Source organism: Pyrus communis, chromosome 8, assembly GCF_041283825.1.
Source record: "Pyrus communis isolate YQ-2024b chromosome 8, ASM4128382v1, whole genome shotgun sequence".
NCBI lineage: Eukaryota > Viridiplantae > Streptophyta > Magnoliopsida > Rosales > Rosaceae > Pyrus > Pyrus communis.
Genome location: NC_142572.1, coordinates 17,673,909 through 17,694,855, shown reverse-complemented (window position 1 = coordinate 17,694,855; position 20,947 = coordinate 17,673,909). Strand labels below are relative to the sequence as shown.

The 20,947-nt window shown below is 38.0% G+C and overlaps 2 protein-coding genes, 1 long non-coding RNA gene and 1 pseudogene across 3 annotated transcripts; 3 read left to right on the top strand and 1 right to left on the bottom strand.

Annotated features, from left to right (window-relative positions):
* Positions 1-1,019: 1,019 nt before the first annotated feature.
* LOC148695235 (uncharacterized) lies at positions 1,020-1,941 on the bottom strand. The gene is made up of 3 exons (XR_015965054.1): positions 1,594-1,941; positions 1,375-1,486; positions 1,020-1,213 (listed from the first exon to the last, which is right to left on the bottom strand). It is a non-coding gene; the product is annotated as an uncharacterized LOC148695235 (long non-coding RNA).
* Positions 1,942-6,891: 4,950 nt separating this feature from the next.
* Positions 6,892-10,104, top strand: LOC148695234 (uncharacterized). Its single transcript, XM_088698332.1, has 2 exons — positions 6,892-9,553; positions 9,764-10,104. The coding sequence occupies exons 1-2, from the start codon at positions 6,892-6,894 to the stop codon at positions 10,102-10,104; spliced, it is 3,003 nt and encodes a 1,000-aa protein (XP_088554458.1).
* A 1,189-nt stretch (positions 10,105-11,293) lies between these two features.
* Positions 11,294-14,845, top strand: LOC137716936 (uncharacterized; annotated as a pseudogene).
* Positions 14,846-15,970: 1,125 nt separating this feature from the next.
* On the top strand, positions 15,971-18,786 carry LOC137718456 (cyclin-A3-2). Its single transcript, XM_068458011.2, has 8 exons — positions 15,971-16,513; positions 16,751-16,983; positions 17,077-17,152; positions 17,256-17,332; positions 17,448-17,481; positions 17,570-17,719; positions 17,804-17,938; positions 18,031-18,786. Exons 1-8 carry the CDS (start codon positions 16,205-16,207, stop codon positions 18,100-18,102), a joined length of 1,086 nt encoding a protein of 361 aa, XP_068314112.2. The 5' UTR covers positions 15,971-16,204; the 3' UTR covers positions 18,103-18,786.
* Positions 18,787-20,947: the final 2,161 nt, after the last annotated feature.

Here is a 20,947-nt window from a genome sequence, read left to right as displayed (position 1 = left end):
TTGTGAACTCCTTTTTGGAGTAATCGTGCAGGAGGAAATAAACAAATTAAAATATAATAAATATTAAAATAAAATCCATAAATTAATAAACAACTAACTATTATATTTGTATTTTTTTGTCAAATAATTATATATATATATATATATATCTAAACTACATATTAATAAAACACTGTTTATCGACCAAAAACTAATAAAATTACTACTATACCCTTTAATACAAAACTGAAAGAAGATATTAGAAAAGAAAATAATGTGGGCATTAAAGCAATTTTATACAAACAAGTTTTTACTTTTTTTTTTTTCTTCTAAACCTCATAGTTATGTCACTTTATCAATACGCTTTCAACTCATTCTCTCTTATTCTCTCTCTCCCCTAACTGTCAACCCCTATTTTTTAGGATGCCTGTGAACCTGTTAAAAACAAATAACTCCGCTCATAACTAACCATATAAATTTGCGAGTTAAATCATATAGTTGCACCACTAACTAATTAATAAAAATCAATCGCATATGAACAAGTTTTAAAGACTCGACGCATCAAGCGTCAAGCACCGCCTAGCAAAGACAATTTGACCAAACAAACACCTAGTACCTCCATCACTTAATTACAAGGTCGGAATAATCCCAGTTAACATTTGTCAACAAATTAAACAAGAAAACGATAATCCTGCCCCATATGTGAGAGTCTTTGACTACATTACTACAAAACTACCCATTACTAGCACAAATAAAAACGACAAGAAAAAGTTCTTACTGTCGGATATTAGGTAAAATTCGACAGGAAATGGTTACAGTGGCGGAAAAGTGAAGCGACATGATTGCTTGTGTCAGAAAAAGGCTTAATCTGCCAGAATTTCATGTGTCGAATACACACAACATTAATAGTCTCGTTAGAAGGTCTGACAACTTTTTTAATTGATAGGGCACCACTTTGAAATAGTGATCAATGCTAGTGTTTAAAAAAAAAAATGAAAAAAAAATGCACATGAATTACAAATCAGAAACCATTCTAACCATGAAGCAAACTTAAATTTAAATTGACAAATTTATTCTTCATCCATAAAAAAAATATTTTAAATTTACTTGAATGTTTATACCAGGCCAAACAAAATCTGAAAAATAAAGTAAAAGAAACAACAAACATTTGTTGACAACTTCATCTTCCTCAAAAGACTTGTTGCTCACAAACAACTTCATCTTTTTCCACTCCCTGTAAAAAATACATGAATCCAGTTGGTGCAATGTTTAGCTCAATATTCATCACATTTATTTAGGGCAGCATGCATACAAAAAAAAAAAAAAAAAAAACATGAGTATAATGGAGACTATCTGATCTATGGATGATGCTCATTCTGGGTTAAGCATTTATACTTGTATTTATGAGATCTGTGGACATCGTGGTTGCCGCTGCTCATTTTTCTTGCGGATCTAAAATTTGACATTGCTACTGTTCCTTGTGTTCGCCATCATCTCCGATTGTCGTCTACAACACAAGTTCACGGACATGCAAATGCATTAGGCTCAGATTTCACTATTGCATTTGTGATGGAATTAAGAAATTAATGAGGGGACGAGATCGATGCCTTTTACCTTTGTGCGTCGGCAAACCAAGACGCCTGAAATAAGTGAGATGGGCTCGGGTCTGCAAAGAAATGAAGGCAGATCTGTGTTCAAGTTTGCAGGTTTCAGAATATGGAGCTGCAATGGGAAACCATAGACAACTGATAGATGATTTCAGCTTGGACGGATTGATATGACAGAAAAGAGGGGAAGCTTTGGTTTTGATTGCAGGCGGGTAAGGTTTTTCTGAAATCAAAAGGAATGGAAGAAATTGCAGGAGAAAAATGGAGAGAGATAGGGTAAACGGCACATAAGGATCCTGACATTGGTGCCATCTAAGGACTCCATTTTCATTGGTGTAAAGAGTGGGCACTGACATTGGTGGCAAACCTCAATTGTCACCATGCAGCCACCAAATTGGAGTACGTGTCCTATGTAGAAGTCTCTATTGTAACAATAGCTACCCTTAATACATTGGTGTCAGCTAAAAACAATGCCGCCAATATCATTGGTGCCATCTGAAAATAGTGCCACAATAAATCATTGGTGTCAAAGTTGCAAATTATGTTTTAAAAAAAAAGATGCCACGTATGGTACGGGCATCCAAATTAGAATTTCATGTTTCTTTTTCTTTTCCTTTTTTTTTTTTTTTTTTGGGTGAGAAAACAAATTGTAATATCATTGATATATGAATACAACTACATATTTGCATACTAATCTCTTATACAATTTTGTACAAATGTTGGTATGATGATCGTTAACAAATAAACTGAAATTTTAGAATCAATGAAGGGCTAAATGACAAAAACTTCCCTTACTGAAATCACAATTATGTTACAAGATTAAGCTACTTAAAACTTACATTTACTCCTTACACAAAAAAAATCTACATTGAACGATAAAGGAGGTCCCTCATAACCTCCAGATTAGTGAATTTAGTGTGGGTCCCAGAATTAAGCTGGAATTTCCAGAACGTGGTTTAAAAAACTTAATAAAAAAATGAAAATGGTATTGTTTTCTTATTGTTAATTTGGAGGGTGCGATCGTCTGTGCCGGCAATGCATTTAGAATGTAAATTATAAACCCTAACAATTTGGAGAACATAAATTAACACAAAAATGCATTGTGTAGTTCTTTTGGGAAATTGAGGATGTGTTATGGATTTGTCTCGTTCATTGCTTATGAGTTGTTTATTATGATGATAAATTTTTATACAAGGCATCTGGATCACGCATAATGTCACATCCCGGTCTCCCACCTTGAAGATATTGTCCGCTTTGGCATTCCCTCTGGACTATGTCGCAGCAGAGCTACCGCACGGTTTTGTTCTTGTGGCCGAGTGTTAGTCCGCAGACCACATCTCCCACCACAAAAGGCCTCTTCAAAGTTGAAGCACCAGGCATGGATATATAAGGCCCAAAGACCACGCCCTCACGGGCGATGTGGGATACTACAATCCACCCCCCTTAGGGAGTCCGACGTCCTCGTCGGCACACCACGGCCGTGAGTCTGGCTCTGATACCAAATTGTCACATCCCGTTTGTTCTTGTGGCCGAGTGTTAGTCCGCAGACCACATCTCCCACCACAAAAGGCCTCTTCAAAGTTGAAGCACCAGGCATGGATATATAAGGCCCAAAGACCACGCCCTCACGGGCGATGTGGGATACTACAATCCACCCCCCTTAGGGAGCCCGACGTCCTCGTCGGCACACCACGGCCGTGAGTCTGGCTCTGATACCAAATTGTCACATCCCGGTCTCCCACCTTGAAGATATTGTCCGCTTTGGCATTCCCTCTGGACTATGTCGCAGCAGAGCTACCGCACGGTTTTGTTCTTGTGGCCGAGTGTTAGTCCGCAGACCACATCTCCCACCACAAAAGGCCTCTTCAAAGTTGAAGCACCAGGCATGGATATATAAGGCCCAAAGACCACGCCCTCACGGGCGATATGGGATACTACACATAATGTCTGATTGCTCTCACAAAACATAATTTCATGTATATTAATATCTCAACCGACCTAGTTAATCTTTCTTAGTGTTTGAATTGTTCTGATCAATTAGTCGTACCAACGTTTTTTCTCTTGTACGACATTCTAATTCTACACTAAAGAATTTTTCGCTTATCTAAAATTTACTCCATTACATCACAAGCAAAGAGAGTAATGTTTACCATGTTATGTAGGTTGTTGTTTTCAAATATCACATCCGTACCAAGGGCTTAATTTATGTTTTGTTTGGCTAAAAATGTTGGCGAGCTAATAAACTGTAGAAAACTGGCGTGACTAATCAGCTTTGCTTTTGGAATATTTATCTTACTTTGAATTCTTATATATAACTATTTTTCTATTTATATCCTAGCTATTTTTTTAGATGGTTGAATGACTTTTTTTTTTCTTTTTTTAATTAAGGAGACCAGTTCGTGGCTTGGCCACAGTTTATCATTCTAAAACATTGTTTGACTTTTTGCGTTTGAATAAATCACTACCTTTTTTAAAAAAGATTATACCGTAATTTTTGATATACTCGATGGGTTAGTCAAATTTTTGTAGTCCATGATTGGAATTATGATAAAGAAATAAAGAGGAGTGGAGTTCCAACCATTTGGCAGCCTGTTTATTTAGTCTGTACTAATACATTTTGCAGCACAAGTGTCCTGAACTGACAAGACGACAACAATCAAGCTTAATCTTTTGGTAATCACATTATTTTCCTAATCACATCTGGCAGCCTGTTTATTTAGTCTGTACTTACGTTTGCTACTTCAAACTTACATTTGCTCCTTACACAAAGAAAAAACAATGTGTGTATAAATCATTTTCCTAATCACCAAGTAAATATGTATATATGTCATATAAAGTTAAAATCACATGATAATATTTTGGTTTCCTAACATTACGAGGGCGCTTGTGTCACAAGTTAATATCCTCTAATGTGTCGATTCTTTCATGTATTGACCTAAAGTCGTCTCCTAAGACCATTTCCAACCGAACGAGGGCCAGATGGCTCGTTTTAGCCATCTGGGCTTTCCAACATATTAATATTTTAATGAACAGTACAGGGCCATATTTGCCTTCATCTCCAACCGAGGGCCATAGGGTTCGTTTTAGCCCTGTCACAAAAAACCGTCTCCAACCGAGGGCCAAACATAATTTATTATTTAAATTTAATGTTAATTATTTAATGTAATTTAATGTTGTTTCATATTGTTTAATGTTGTTTCATGTTACTTAATTTAATTTAATGTTGTATAATGGCTTAGGAACTTATAGGAAAAAAATAGAAATTAAAAAAAAATTGTAATTAAAAAAAAAGGCCTACCATTCCTGTCGGATATAACTGACAGGAATAAGTACAATGTTGTCGGTTATATCCGACAGGAATACTCAAAATTCTGGCCCAACCCGAGACTGGCTGGCTGGCTCATTTGGACCAGATGATTGGCCCTTTGGCCCTTTTTTGTCCAGTGAGACCCATGAGCCCTTTGGCCTAGCCCTCGGTTAGAGAAAGTTTTCGAGGTATTTTCAGCCCTTTGGCCCTCTGGACCTTTCGGTTAGAGATGGTCTAAGCCTCTTATAAAATCTACTTGATGAACGAGGTTGAAGACTCGACGCATCAAATTAATTGAACCGTCAAACACGTCTAGCAAAGAAAAATTGACAAATTAAATACCTATTTCTTTCACTCAATAAATCTCATTAATGATCATTGTTGAGAGTGAATTCAACGTTGAAAAAATAATAGACCTTATTTATGCTTATAAGTAATTGGATTATTCTCTATATTGCCAATTAGCTAGTTTTATGGTGGAGCATTAACTTTTTCCGTGGTGTCAAAGCAAGTTGTCCAACGTGTGAAGCCCAACGGCCACGCATTTCACGTCATCCGATTTGTATTGTTCACATGTTAGGCTTGAAAATTCGCTATATGTGAAGAAGCGTGTTGAGAGTAAATCTCACATTGAGGAAATGAGGGACCTTGAGTCTACTGTGCTGGTGGGTATTTGATTAATTAGAAATGAAATCCCACTTGACCATAGGCAATGAGGGATTTGGATCTCATCCGGATTCAAATTGTGAAGACTCTAGGAATCCTCACATTCTAGCCGTTTATCGTACATCATGCGGCTATAATTTTTTTTTAATTTTTTTATTTAAAATTAAACATAAATAGTACTTAACGAAAACTGATCACACAATGTACAATGAATAGCCATGATGTGAGGATTCCTAGAATCCAGTCCTTCCCCATATGATAGACCTTGTGCTGGTGGGTATTGATTAATTATATAATTGAAATCCCACTTGACCATAGGCAATGACTAAGAAAATAATAATAATCTTGCCCAATATGATAGACCTTGACTAATGAGAAATGTTTGGCGATGACGAGAGTTTATCCTTAAATTACTTCTTGGTCTATTTACAGAGACTGATTCGTGCTTCACTGTTCATATTATAAATCAATATGTAAAAATTATCTTTGCAAAAAAACCAAGGTTCTAAAAAACGTTAGGTGTTAGTCGGACGGCGAGCTAGCGCCTAGGCATCTAGGCGGGATCTAGGCGGCCGCTAGATGGCCTAGACAAATTTAGGTAAATTTCTTGTATATTTTGTAAATAAACGCATATTGATACATAAAAAATTATACTTGTATGAAATTCATAGATAAGATAATAAAAGAATGATATACAAAAAGAGTATCTAACAAGTTCAAAATTTAAAAACACATTAAGCATATATACCATATAACTTAAGACATTTTGAATGATTAGTAAGTTAAATTAATTAAATTCAGAGAGATAAAATGTAATTCAAGACATTTTAAATAATAAATAGATAAACGGTTTGTAACGTTGGTGTGAGTCAACCAAGTGTTTTTAGTATTTAATTTAGATTCCTTAATTTACTAGGATTTCTTAATTGTCTCTTGCACGACAAATTATGTTTAGCATTGTATATGCATATTGTTTCTGATAGAGAAGAATACAACAACAAATTAAACTCTAAAATTAGTCCCATTATGCTTTTACCTAAGTTGTCTATGTGTTTTTATACAATTTGACGACGAAACAATATTTATTAATTTGCTTTTTTTTTAAATGATTTATATCGAATAATTTATAATACTAATGGTTCCTATCATAAGCGCAAGTTCTGCTAACTGAGCACCGACTATTCTGCGAAGGAACTCCTGCTCAGACGGCCGAGTTAATTCCTTGACTAATTCGTTGACTAACATGCAGACCGCGACCGACAAGGCTTTCCTTCCCCTTTAAAACCCATCTTGCAGTTCCAAATCCAAAAACAGAAAACAAAGCCAAGAGATATGGATTTCCACGTCCATCTATTGCCACAATTTGCCATATTTTATATTCTTCTGATATGCTTATTTGTGAGCATAGAGTCGGTAATTCCAAGCATTTCCACAGACAAAGAGGCATTGATCTCATTCAAATCAACGACCAATCTCCCTCCATCTTTTTGGGACCAAAGCTCGTCCCCCTGCACAAACTGGACTGGAGTTGTATGCAACAAACATGGCAAGAGAGTCGTCGCTCTTGACCTCTCAGGCTTGGGACTCACAGGCTCCATAAGCCCTCAGATTGGTAACCTCTCCTTCCTCCATTCCCTCCAACTCCATAACAATAAATTAACCGGAACAATTCCCACTCAAATTTTCAACCTTTTTCGCTTGAGATCACTCAACGTAAGCTCCAACACTATACAAGGTTCACTTCCATCAAACATAACCCAACTGATGGCACTCGAAATCCTCGACTTCTCCTCAAACAACATCACAGGAATCCTCCCTCAAAACCTCAGCCAGTTGAAAAATCTCCGAGTCTTGAATTTGGCCCGAAACAATTTTTTTGGTGCGATCCCACCATCGATTAGCAACCTTTCATCCACCCTCACAAATTTGAATCTAGGCACAAATAGTTTCAGTGGTACTATACCTAGTGAATTAGGCCACCTCCAAAAGCTCAAAGAACTCGACCTCACGGTTAACCACCTCACCGGGACTATTGCCCCATCCATATACAACATCTCCTCTCTAGTTTTGTTCACTGTAGCTTCAAACCAACTGTGGGGTGAGATTCCTAGCAATATTGGTGACACACTTCCAAATCTTTTGTCCTTCAGAAATTGTTTCAATAAATTCACTGGAAAAATTCCTACTTCTCTACACAACATCTCTGGAATTCAATCAATTCGCATGTCTAACAACTTTCATGAAGGAACAGTTCCACCAGGCCTAGGGAATCTTCCATTCCTTGAAATGTACAACATTGGTTTCAATCGGATTGTTAGCTATGGAAAAGACGGTCTAAATTTCATTACTTCTTTGACAAACAGCACCCGTCTACAGTACCTTGCGGTCGATGATGATCAATTGGAGGGTTTGATTCCGGAGTCCATAGGCAACCTTTCCAAAGTTCTCCAAAGATTGTACATGGGAGGGAATCGAATTTATGGTAACATACCTTCCTCAATTGGTCACCTTAGTAGTTTGACATTGCTAAATGTGAGCTATAATTCAATTTCTGGTGAAATCCCACCTGAAATAAGCCAACTGGAAGAATTGCAAATGCTTGATTTAGCAGGAAACAAAATGTCTGGCCATATTCCAAACTCACTAGGTAATCTCAGAAAATTGAACAAGATTGATTTATCTGGAAATTACTTTGTTGGTAGCATACCCCCTTCTTTTTCCAACTTTCATGAATTGCTTTCCATGGATTTATCTAACAATTTGCTGAATGGAAGCATTTCCGGAGAAATTCTAAACCTTCCTAGTTTGAGCACCATTCTCAATCTGTCTAACAACTTTCTGAGTGGACCTTTGCCTGAAAAATTAGGAGTTCTAACAAGTGTTGTCACTATAGACCTCTCCAGCAACCAGTTTTCGGGGTTGATTCCCAGCTCAATCGAACAGTGTAAAAGCTTAGATGGATTGTTCATTGCCAGAAACAAACTTTCTGGTCCCCTTCCAAATGCTCTTGGAGAAATTAGAGGTCTTGAGATTTTAGACCTCTCCTCGAACCAGCTCTCGGGCTCTATTCCTGATACACTCCAAGACCTACACATCCTTCGATACTTGAACCTCTCATTTAATCACTTAGAAGGAGTGATTCCTAATGGTGGAGTTTTCAGAAATGTCTCTAGTGTCCATCTTGAAGGCAACCCTAAGCTATGCATGCATTTCCCATGTGTGAATCGCAGGAGAAAGGTACTTGTCCGAGTTCGTATCACTACTATTGTCTTGGCAACACTGGCTGCAGTATGTATTACGGTTGGTCTTTTGCTGCATATTAGAAAAAAAAGAGGCTCAGGCGGCAAAGCAACAACTATAGAAACTAATTCTGGTTTGCTACTAAAAGAGCAACATCAAATGGTCACTTATGAAGAGCTACGTGGGGCAACCGGGAATTTCAACACCGAAAATTTGATTGGAAGTGGAAGCTTTGGGACTGTATACAAAGGTTTTTTGAGAGAAGGAACTGAGGTTGCAGTGAAGGTACTTGATGTGAAAATGAGAGCATCTTGGAAGAGTTTTTTGGCAGAGTGTGAAGTGTTGAGGAGCGTGAGGCATCGGAATCTTGTTAAACTGATCACCTCATGCTCGAGCTTGGACTTTAAAAACATGGAGTTTCTTGCTTTGATTTACGAGTATTTGAGTAATGGGAGCTTGGAAGATTGGATCAGTGGCAAGAGAAAAAATGCAGATGGAGATGGGTTGAACATTTTGGAGAGACTAAATGTGGCCATTGATGTGGCGTGTGGATTGGATTATCTGCATCACGATTGCGAAGTTCCAGTTGTGCATTGTGATTTAAAGCCGAGCAACATTCTTCTGGATGGAGATATGAATGCAAAGATTGGAGATTTCGGTCTGGCAAAGCTGCTGTTGGAGAGAACAGAGATTGCCCAACAGTCACTTAGCTCCACAAATGTCCTAAAGGGCTCTATAGGATACATACCCCCAGGTTGGTAATTATATAGTTCTGACCTATTTCTCAATTGAAAGAATATTTAGTTATTTTTCAGTAGGCCATGACACCTATTGTGTTAATAATCGGTCCATTTTTCGTGATAAGTACTGTAGATTAACACTTGGTACCAGTTAATCACAGCAGTTGAAGCAAATATGTGTGTTTTTTAATATACTGACTTGGAGATTGAACACTACACTGTAGAGTACGGTATCCACCAGAAACCCTCGACAGCGGGAGATGCATACAGTTTCGGAGTAATGTTGTTGCAGCTCTTCACCGGGAAAAGCCCCACCCATGAAAGTTTCACAGGAGATCAAAACATCATCAGATGGGTGCAGTCAGCCTTCCCTCACGACGTGATCAAAGTGCTAGACTCTGAGCTGCTAAACGACCTCATCATCCCAGAAGTAGAACATAACTGCATCATCCCAATCATTGAGGTTGGCCTCTCTTGCACTTGTGCTTCTCCCCACGGACGCATTAGCTTGAGGGACGCCCTTCACAAATTGGAAACTGCCAGAAAGACCCTTTCTAAACGTTGAGGGTGCCAAGCATAAGTTTTAACGACTGCCGGTTTATGTACTGCTTATTGTGTGTTTATAATTTCTGCTTCTACCGACTATGGTTTTAGATAAGCTTTATTATGTTTTTTTTTACGTGTGGTTCATTTTGATTCCTTTGCCGTATTACTTGCTATGTTTTTTACCTTAACGAGATTTGGCGTTATGTCCCCCTTATTTGTATTTCTCTTTTTATTTTAATAAGATTATGCGTTCAACCCTCTGTTCACCCAACAAAAGTCATCATCATAACAACAGTCCTCGATTCCCATCTAGGCAATTAGTTAGGTTGCACTTTGATACCATTTTTAATAACCAAAAATCATATAAAAAATGTTAGTGATCCCATAATCAACACCAATTAATCGTCACATTCCGATCCTAAGATGCATCTAAAATCAAACAAAATGATCTTAAAAGATAATTGTTATTAGCACTCCAAAAATCTCATTGTACACTACAAACTTTCTATATTTGGAAAGAATAAAAAAAACACTTGTGAGAAGTATAGATTGAGATTTTTGAAGTGCCAATAACACTTCCCTCTTGAAATATTACAACATACCGAAACAAGAAGTAGATGTATCACAATTTACACTAGAGCAGGTCATTCATCAATTATACATTAAAATTTCAACAAGTTAACAACAAAAAACTCTTGTTCCACAAAAATTATTCAAACTAAACAATAATGCATGGTACAAGAACCCAACTTTCAAAGCACAGTGTCCATAATTTCTTAGATTAGAAGTATCAATGGAATTGAGCATTAAACTCCACTACCACCAATGGGAGCTTATCTAAAAACAACAAGAATTTAAGACTACACACGCACTTGGTTATATGAAATGAAACGGGTACTTTTCCTTCTGGGTACTCAAAAGTAACAAGTCTGGTAATTAGACATTTCAAGAAACTAGAAACGGTCAAATCACTGCACACCAAATTTGACCAAGCATCCTACGTATAAGTTTCTGCATTGAACACATGCAAGCTCTAATCTTTTTTCCATCCGAGTTCAGAAGGAAACCCCAGAAAAAAGCCATGAATTTTCACATCACCGTAACATTGTTCTCTGTTCTTGCATGCATTGTTCTGAGTCTTAACTCAGCATTCACTCCAAGCATTGTCACAGACAAGGAGGCGTTGATCGCATTCAAATCAATGGCCAATGTCCCTCCAACTTTCTGGAACCAAAGCTCATGACTCAGCGCCAACTGGACCGGCGTTTCATGCAACCGAACCAGTGGGACTTAACGGGTTGTTTCTCTTGATCTCTCCGGCTTTGGACTGGTTCCATAAGCCACCATGTTGGTAGCCTGACAGAGCTTCAAGTCTTGAACTTGGCACGAAACAATCTCAGCGGTCCAATCCCGCGATCCATAAGCAACCTCTCTTCCACCCTCACAAGTTTGAACCTTGGCACAAATATATAGTCTCACCGGTATAATCCCAATGGAATTAGGTTTTCTTCGTAAGCTCAAAAACTTGATCTTGCCGGCAACCAACTCACCGGCACTGTTGCCTTGTCCATATACAACATCTCTTCGCTAGTTCACTTCACCGTAGCTTCAAACCAACTCTGGGGGTGAGATTCAAACCAACATTGGTGTCACGCTTGCAACCTTCTCTACTTTCGAATTGTTTCAATCTGTTCACAGGGTAAATTCCAGCGCCTTTGCACAACAGTACAAGGATTCCAGAGCTCGGACTGTCCAACAATTTTCATGACGGTTCAGTTCCTCAAGGCCTTGGAAATCTTCCCTTCCTCAAAATGTACAACATTGGTTTCAATTGGATCGTTAGCTATGGTGACAATGCTCTTAATTTCATTACTTCTTTGACGAACAGTCGGTTAAGTTGGTTTGCAATTGACAAAAATCGGTTGGAAGTGCGTAATTGCAGAGTCCATTGGCAACCTCTCCAAGGTTCTGTCGAAATTGTACATGGGAGGGAATCTAATTTATGGTAACATACCTGTCTCAATTGGTCTATTCAGTGGCTTCTTATACCTAGGGATGGACAATGGTTATGGCGAGCGGGTAACCGCGGTTATTTACTCATAACCGTTTATGTTTATGCCCGCATAACTGTTTACCCGTTGGGTAATTGCCTAAACGGTTATACCCATACCCATAACCGTTTATAAACGGTTAATCATACCCATAACCACGTACTCATTTAACTATAACTGTTTAGGTGGTAAAGTTAATTTGAAGGGATCGTTAAGGGACCATAGTGTGTGTGTGTATATATATATGCATATATTCTGTATCTAGACATAAAGCACAAGAGTGTAGCAAGTGAGATTAATTGGAGTCTATCTTCTCTGGTCACGGCCATGTAAGTGTCCTCATATGTCAGATAAGCTCCCTGAACTGAAATATGGCCATAGTCTCCGAAGTAGAAGTTGTAGATTGCCCCGTACCTGTCTCCCTTTTTCTCGAGAAAGTTTTGGATCAAAACACACATGCCTCTGTCCCTCTCGTGTACACATGCAGTTCTTGAACTTTTGGGAAAAATTAAAAACACAAATGATCAGTTGCTCACTTTTATAATTAAATTTCCACAACTCGTCCAAAACGCACTTATGTTCATAATCACTTTTAATAAAAGTGCTTTTATTAAAATAAACGGTTTAGGGTTTTTATTTTTTATTTTTTTAATTTCACATATATTAAAATAAACGGGTACCCATTTATAACCGCGGTTAATGCCCATAACCGCCCATTTAAATTTCACGGGTAAACGGTTATACCCATAACCATTTAATTATTTAAACGGTTACCCATAACCGTAACCTTGAAATTTAAGTGGGCGGGTAATCGCGCTTACTCATAACCGATGGGTTTTTGCCCATCCCTACTTATACCCACGTTTGTTGTCAAGCCAACGGTACTGCCTATCGCCTAGCCTGCTATGCACCTATGCCATCTTCAACCGAAGGGTTCAGAGGGTCAAAGGGTCAAAAATAGCCCGAAAACCGTCTTCAACCGAGGGTTAGGCTAGAGGGCTCATGGGCCCCACAGAATCTGAATGGGTTAGATGGCCAAGATGGCCAACCGACTGGCCATCTTCAGCCAGCTCGTTGGTTTGGCTTTTTTTTTCCTTTTCCACTTACCCAACCCAGTTTTTTTTTTTTTTTTTTTTTAAGGTTCTTTCAGCCCACTTCAAGTTTAGGAACCTTTTTGGTCCTAGCCCATTTATTTATTTAATAGCCCACTTCTTTTTTTTGGGACGTTTGTTTATTTTATTTTTAATTTCTAATTTTTTTTCTACACAATTTCTCATATATTCTTCACCATTTCATACTGTCTTATCTTATTTTATTTCAATTTTTCACATTCCATACTATAGCCCTTTGGCTCTCGATTGGAGATGGATTTTTGTGACAGGGCTAAAACGAGCCGTTCGGTCCTTTGGCCCTCAGTTGGAGATGGAGGCAAATATAGTCATGTACTGTTCATTAAAATATTAATATCTTGGAGGGCCAGAGGGATAAAACGACCTTAGAAATGCTAGTCCTTTTGTTTGGTGAGATTCCCCTCTGGGCTTTGTAGCCGACGTCCCTTTCGAGGATGTCTTCTCTGTAATGGATTGAGCATTTGCTCCTTTTGTGTGTCTTTCATCTATGAAATGAATCTTGGAGGGCCAGAGGGCTAAAACGAGCCCTCTGGGCGACCTTCGGTTGGAAATGGCCTTAGAAGTGCTAGTCCTTTTGTTTGGTTAGATTCCCCTCCGGGCTTTGTAGCCGACGTCCCTTTCGAGGATGTCTTCTCTGTAATGGATCGAGCATTTGCTCCCTTTGTGTGTCTTTCATCTATGAAATGAAAATCTATCGTTTTTATCAAAAAAAAAAAAAAAAGAAGAGGTCAATTCAGTAGTTTAACTATGCGAAATGTGAGCTACAATTCAATTTCTGGTGAAATCCCATCAGAATTTGGGCATCTGAAAGAGTTGCAAATGCTTGGTTTTGCAAGAAACAAATTGTCTGGCAAAATTCCAAATTCCTTAAGGTAACATCATGAAATAGAACCACATTGATTTATCTGGAAATTACTTTGTTGGCCATATACCACTTGCATTTTCAAACTTTCAGAAATTGCTTTCCATGGACTTACCGGACAATTCGCTCAACGGAAGCATTTCCGGAGAGATATTTCTAAACCTACTTAGTTTGAGCACAAATTTGAATTTGTCTACCAACCTTCTAAGTGGACCTTTGCCTGAAGAAATTGTATTACAACACGGATTTTCTCGCGTTGGTTTAGGAGTATTTGAGTAATGGGAGCTTGGAAGATTGGATAAAAGGTAAGAAAAAGAATGTGGATGCAGATGGATTGAATATTTTGGAGAGATTCAATGTGGCCATTGATGTGCCATGCGGATTGGATTATCTGCATCATGATTGCAAAGTTCCGGTTGTACATTGTGATTTGAAGCCTAGCAACATTCTTTTGGACGGAGATATGACTGCAAAGATTGGAGATTTCGGGCTGGCGAAGGTGCTCATGGAGAGAACAGAGAACACTCAACACTCTCAGCTCCACAAATGTCCTGAAGGGTTCCATACGATCCATACCCCCAGGTTAGTACTAATTATACTGTCTTCTCACTTGAAAAAACATTTAGTTATATGTCCAGTAGTCCATCGTAATTATTGATATATTTTGCATATTGTTAATACATTAAGTCCCGTAGATTGATATTCAGTCTTAGTTAATCATGATCGTTATAGCAAATGTGCTTGATTTATAATCTGCTGACTTTGAGGATGAACACAACAATGCAGAGTATGGTTCCGGCCAGAACCCGTCAACAGCGGGAGATGCATATAGTTTCGGAGTGATGTTGTTGGAGCTCTTCACTGCACATTCATGGATAAGTTTACAGCGAAGATCTTCGAAAATTCGAATCTTGCACTCTCAGGGGTTCGGATATATGAGGCTGGTTTTTTCATATTGCTGTGAATAACACATCAAAACCAATAGTCATGTACTATTTCTAACTTGTTTTGTTCCGCCATGTTTGGAGATTGATCGATTCAAATTACAAAAACAAAAAAAATTCAAAAATACAAATAATGAATTAAACAAACGTCTAACAAAAAAGTGGAGAAACACTCAAGTTTTAATTGAAGTCTAAGCATAGTAAGAAAATAACCAATCTAGGTTAAGCCTGTTTTTCGATTTAGAGAATCACGTACATGCTTCCGATCTTACTAAAGTGCAAGAAACCAACTCAAACGATCTAAACTTAGGGAAAATGAAATTCAATGTCGAATGAAATAAAGTAAAACATGACTTTTCAATTGACTTAATTCATACGTACAATACATTTGTTTTTGGAGATGAATTCTAAATTTAGGAGAGTATCACTTTAAACAAAAAAATCCAAATCCATCTCGTCCAGGTAACCAAATTACCGAACCTGCGAAGTACAATATTTTTTGCTTCGAACTTTTGAAATTTCAAAATTCGTAAGCCAAATCAGATCGGAAAAAACAAAAGAAAACTAACGAAAAGTTCAAAAAAATTTCCCTTTTAATGAAAAGCCCTTTGTAAAGGTATAGTTAATTGTACCAGGGAAATATATAAATGTAGTTTTTCGTTAAAAGTGAACAGTACCAGAAATGTTTTGTTAAAACTTCCAAAAAAAACAAACCGGTCCAAAGAAAAACCCAACAATTTCAGGTTTACAAAGCGCGCAATCTTTTTAACTTTCAAAAATCCAATTAAAACCCCACCGCAAAATCAAAATTTGAAATCCGGTTCATGAGAAAGTCACGTGCGTTCCCCAAATTTGAAGTTCGACCAAACGAACGCGACAAACCGCTCCAAAAATTAATAAAAAAAATAAACCCTCCAAAATTCACGTCAAATCAAACAGCGCGAAAAGCAGAAAATTTTGAAGCTCTTGAAACATGGCGCTCTCCCTTTCTCAAAACTTCGAAGTCTTCAACTTCCTCTACAAATCCCCATCTCCCCCCTCACTTTCTTACACCTCCATCTCTCTCTCTCTCTCTCTTTCCCTCTCTCCAAGCCACAGCGAGTAAAGTCCAAAGCTCGGCACTCTCAGAGCAATGGTCTCTACCACTGTGGCGGAGCAAGTGAACTGCAGTCGGATCACCACTCGCGCGGCTGCCAAGAGGAGGGCGATGGCAGCCTTGACGGAGGATAACCATTTGGCTAATAAGAAGCGCGCGGTGCTCGGAGACGTTACCAATGTGGTTAGCGTCGGCGTTTCAGGGAACTCTAAACGGGTTGAGCTGCAGAAACCGAGTTATTTGACCGAGAAGGAAAAGAGGGCCGAGGCGGCGCGTGAGTTTGAGGACCCCCAGCTTTGTGGGCCGTACGCCTCGGACATTTATGCCTACCTCCGCCGTATGGAGGTACTGAAAGATCCCACCCTTTCTAACTTTTCAATTTCTTCACTCGATAATTAGACTGGTGTTGGACTGTTCGATTCGATCTTGATATTGTGCTAGGGTTCTTGGGTTCAATTATGATAATGGTAATTCCAATTTTGATGAATCCTGCAACTTTTTGGATTTAATCTCAATTAGGGTTTATGTTTTGTGAATTGGGGATTTTCGGTTTACCATGAATAATGAGTATTTGTTGTTTAGGCGGAGCCGAGAAGAAGACCGTTGCCTGATTACATGGAGAAGGTTCAGAAGGATGCAAATGCTAACATGAGAGCGGTGCTTGTGGATTGGTTGGTGGAGGTTTCAGAGGAATACAAGCTCCTCCCAGAGACTCTTTATCTCTCCGTTTCTCACATTGATCGATTTCTCTCAATGAATGTCGTCCACAAGCAGAAGCTTCAGCTTCTGGGAGTTTCTTCAATCTTCATTGCCTCGTAAGCCTGCAAATCTGTGGTTCTGTTCACTAGTTTGCCTGATTGGTTCTGTTTCTTTTGATCTGAAATTCATGATGCTTTTTTAACTGATAGGAAATATGAAGAGATTGATCCTCCTAATGTGGATGAGCTCTGTGACATAACTGAAAATACATACAAAAAAGAAGAGGTATTTGATCTTTTACTTTTGGTTTTATATCCGATGGTTGTCCATCAGTATCTTAGGTAGATACATGTGCTTTATACTAAGTGGTTTTCTGGTGGTTATAAAGGTGATCAAGATGGAGGCTGATATACTAAAATCCCTAAAATTTGAAATGGGCAATCCGACTACTAGGACCTTCTTAAGGTAAGGATGAACCTGACATTCAAAAAACTCAACTCTTTTTGGTACATTGTTTTGGTTTTCAAGCTTACATGACTTTGGCTGATTGATTTTGTCCCTTCGGTGAATTGTTTTACAGAAAATTCACTGATGTTGCTCAAGAGAGTTACAAAGTAAGCTTATCTTCTCTCCTGTAACATATATGTGTGGATTTGACAAGTTTATGGTCTCTTGTACTGACTGGTTTTGTGTGGTTTACAGGCTCCCATTGTGCAGTTAGAGTTCTTGGTTGCCTACCTTGCCGAGCTGAGTTTGTTGGATTACAAGCTTGTCAAATTCCTGCCTTCTTTGGTAGCTGCATCAGCTGTTTTTCTGGCAAGATTTATGACTCAAACAAAAACACATCCTTGGGTAAGGATTTGATGAATTACTTATGCTGACTTCTATTGTTCCATGTATGAAAAGCAATTACTAAGATACATTCATTCATTTCAGTGTCCAGAGCTGCAACAGTATACCGGATATAAAGCAACCGATTTGAAAGAATGTGTTCTTGCCATACATGACATGTGCTTGGGAAGAAGAGCAAGAAATTTGAATGTTATTCAAGAGAAATACAAACAACCTAAGGTACTTTTATCAGAAATGTGTTTGACCTTCTCTTATTTTCCAAATCTTGTAAACAATGATTCTAATGGAGTCATTTTATTTTTTGAATGCAGTTCAAACAAGTGGCACATACTCCTTGCCCTCAAGAAATACCAGCTCATTTCTTTCAAGATCTGAAAGCATGAAAGGGTGATCTTTTTGGCAAGGTCTTATCCAGTGTGATAGGAAGATCTGGCCTTAAGTTGTATTTGGAGAGCTTAATGAAAGGCTGGTAATGTGGCCAATTGCCATTTTGTGAGGAGATGGCAAGAGCTTCAATCTGCTTTCGGACCATCTTGATCAGTTGCACTCTAGTAAACTTCTCCATGGTAGACTTTGGACAAGCTGGTTCTGTACGCATCATTTGTCGAATCAACACTGAAAGAACTGTGATGCTGGGTTATGGTTTAGCACTGAACCAAGGAGCCATTCCATCCCAAATGTGTTGCAATGATGTGTGCGTGGGATCTAATTGTCCAAGCCAGCATTTTTGAGCCACAGATGGAAATGGAACAATACACATGAGCAAGAGCGTTGCCTTGTCAAACTGAACAGCCAGCCTTGCCCTCTTCAAGCCTTCTCCCATTGATGAAACTAATTTAATGATCTCCCAGAACAGAGGACAAGAATGCTCATTGCTTATGCTCCCTTTTGAGCTTTGAAAATTATGTTTAGGTTATAGTGGTAGATAGTATTTCGTAGGTATAGAAGTGTTGTGATGCAAATTTGCAAGTTTGCTGACTTCCAAGTAAAGTTTGGTTGTATTGAGAATAGAAAATCATGAGCTATTACATATTTCTCTTTAAATTGGAAATCTCAAATTTTAATTACATGGTACATTTGAAATTTTAATAAGAAATAAATTGAAAGATGGACGTGCGAGTTTGTTTAATGGGGAAAATGAGAGTAAAATAACAAACCAATGATGGTTGAGATTAAAATGATTGAGAATTTATGAATGAGGAACATATCAATCGGCAAGTATTTTTTTAAAATCAAATTTATTCTTTTAATTATTATGGTAAAGAGTAGATTGCGAGACTTCATTCAAACTAAAAATTGAAGGTCTTGGGTTTGAAGCCTGTTGTTGGTGTGGAAGCCAAACTTGTGATCAGGAGAGGTTAAAATGCTTTTGTAAGTCTTCTTGGCTTCTGAAAAGGGTGAATAACCGTGGTTTGTCATCACTTGTCTTCTTTTCAAAAAAAAAAAAAAAAAACTATAGTGCTTGAGCAATACAACTTGAAAAAAAAAAAAAAAAAATTAGTTCTTTAGATTTTGATTTTTAAAAGTTTAGGAAAAGATTGGTTACTTTCACCATCAGCGTCAAGACATACCTACAACTTCGTGCTGAAATGATTTATGCATGACACTTAACTACTAGCTGTCATTGGTATGGATTAACCTAAGAATTTATATATCATGCACCAACGAGGTCTGGTAACAATGACAGTCAAATATTTTGGAGAAGAGGGGGGGGGGGGGGGGGGGGGGGGGGGTGGGGTGGGGGGAGGGTTGGGTGGGGTGGTGGGGAGACAATACCTAAATATGACATAGTGGATGAATTAAGATTTCAAGTGTTTTTATAGTCATGAAGTTGATGGTAATTATAAATCGTATAGGTACATTTTTCAATTATTATAGGCGATATTGTGTATTTTATTCACGATGATTCGTTGATTCAAGGGTTAAAATCGTTAATATCACAGTCTCCAGGTAATTTTCCATTAGATAGCAGGACTAAGTGTCCACAAGATTCATAAACTATAAAGAAGGATTATGAGTTATTTTGATTTGGTGTATGACTTTAAGATGGATGTAGAGTTTATATGTAAAAAAAGAAAAATGGATGAGGTTATAAATAATGTCACGTGACACGACGTGATTAGTTAAAAATCTTATCGAAATCTATTCTTAAGGATTCTAAACAAATATTGACATGTGCTGCAATGGGATTGGTTCAAAATCTTATTGAAAATCTGGACACATGGCACTACAGAATTGGTTAAAAATCTACTCGAAAATCTATCCACAAAAATTATACTTTGGATAATGACATGTGACATGATAAGGTTGGTTAAAAATCCAATTCAAAAATTAAAAATAAAATTATTTTGGATGGATTGAATTGACTTTTTAAGCTTTTAGTCTTCACCTATATATAACTCCATATTCTTGTCACATTTGAATTCACCTACAATTTATTTAAAGGAAAATTAATGAAAAAAATTTGAAAATTTTGAGTTTTAACAATAAGGAGAAAATAAAAGGTATAGTGAATAGTATAATGATTGACTTTTTAGTGTAAAAATGTGATTTTTCGTTAAAGTGAACAGTACTGAAAATTTTTCGTTAAAGCCCATTTTATTTAATCTCTCATTTTCTCTTGATTTTTTTTATTTTTAAATTTTGGTGTTGGTGTTTACCTCCACAAATCCTCATTGGAATGTCGGACTCCAAGAACACTGGCATAGCTCCGCTTTTAAGGCCAAACCTCCGGCATGGAGCCCCAATCCCAACAGCAGCACCACCACAACGCACCAGCTCACAAAGGGAAGCCCAGCCTCCTCACCTCCTTCAACATATGGCAGCCAACCCAGCGCATCCGCAGCATCGAATTAGTGTCCTTCTTGCAGTGGCTGCCTGGATGTGGACTATTACTCTCAACCCAGAGACATTCATCAAAGTGGTCAGAGATAAAGTTGCACATTGTTATTGTTCTCTAGATCGCGCTGTGCGAGTTGAGGATTTGATGCATCTGTACGTGCGATACCCGTCCTTGGAAAATTCTCCTCCTGAGTCAAGGTGGTTTAAACCGGGGAAGAACCCAAGAAAAAATGGATTACAAGAATTATCGAAGACGACCAATGCGGTGCAGATCCAACCACTTTCACCCTTTTATGGCGCTCTACAATTTGTCTATTATGATAATATTGTAGGGCTGTTAATATTAACTTTCGAATTGCCACATGTTACCTTCCTTGTGTGGTCTAG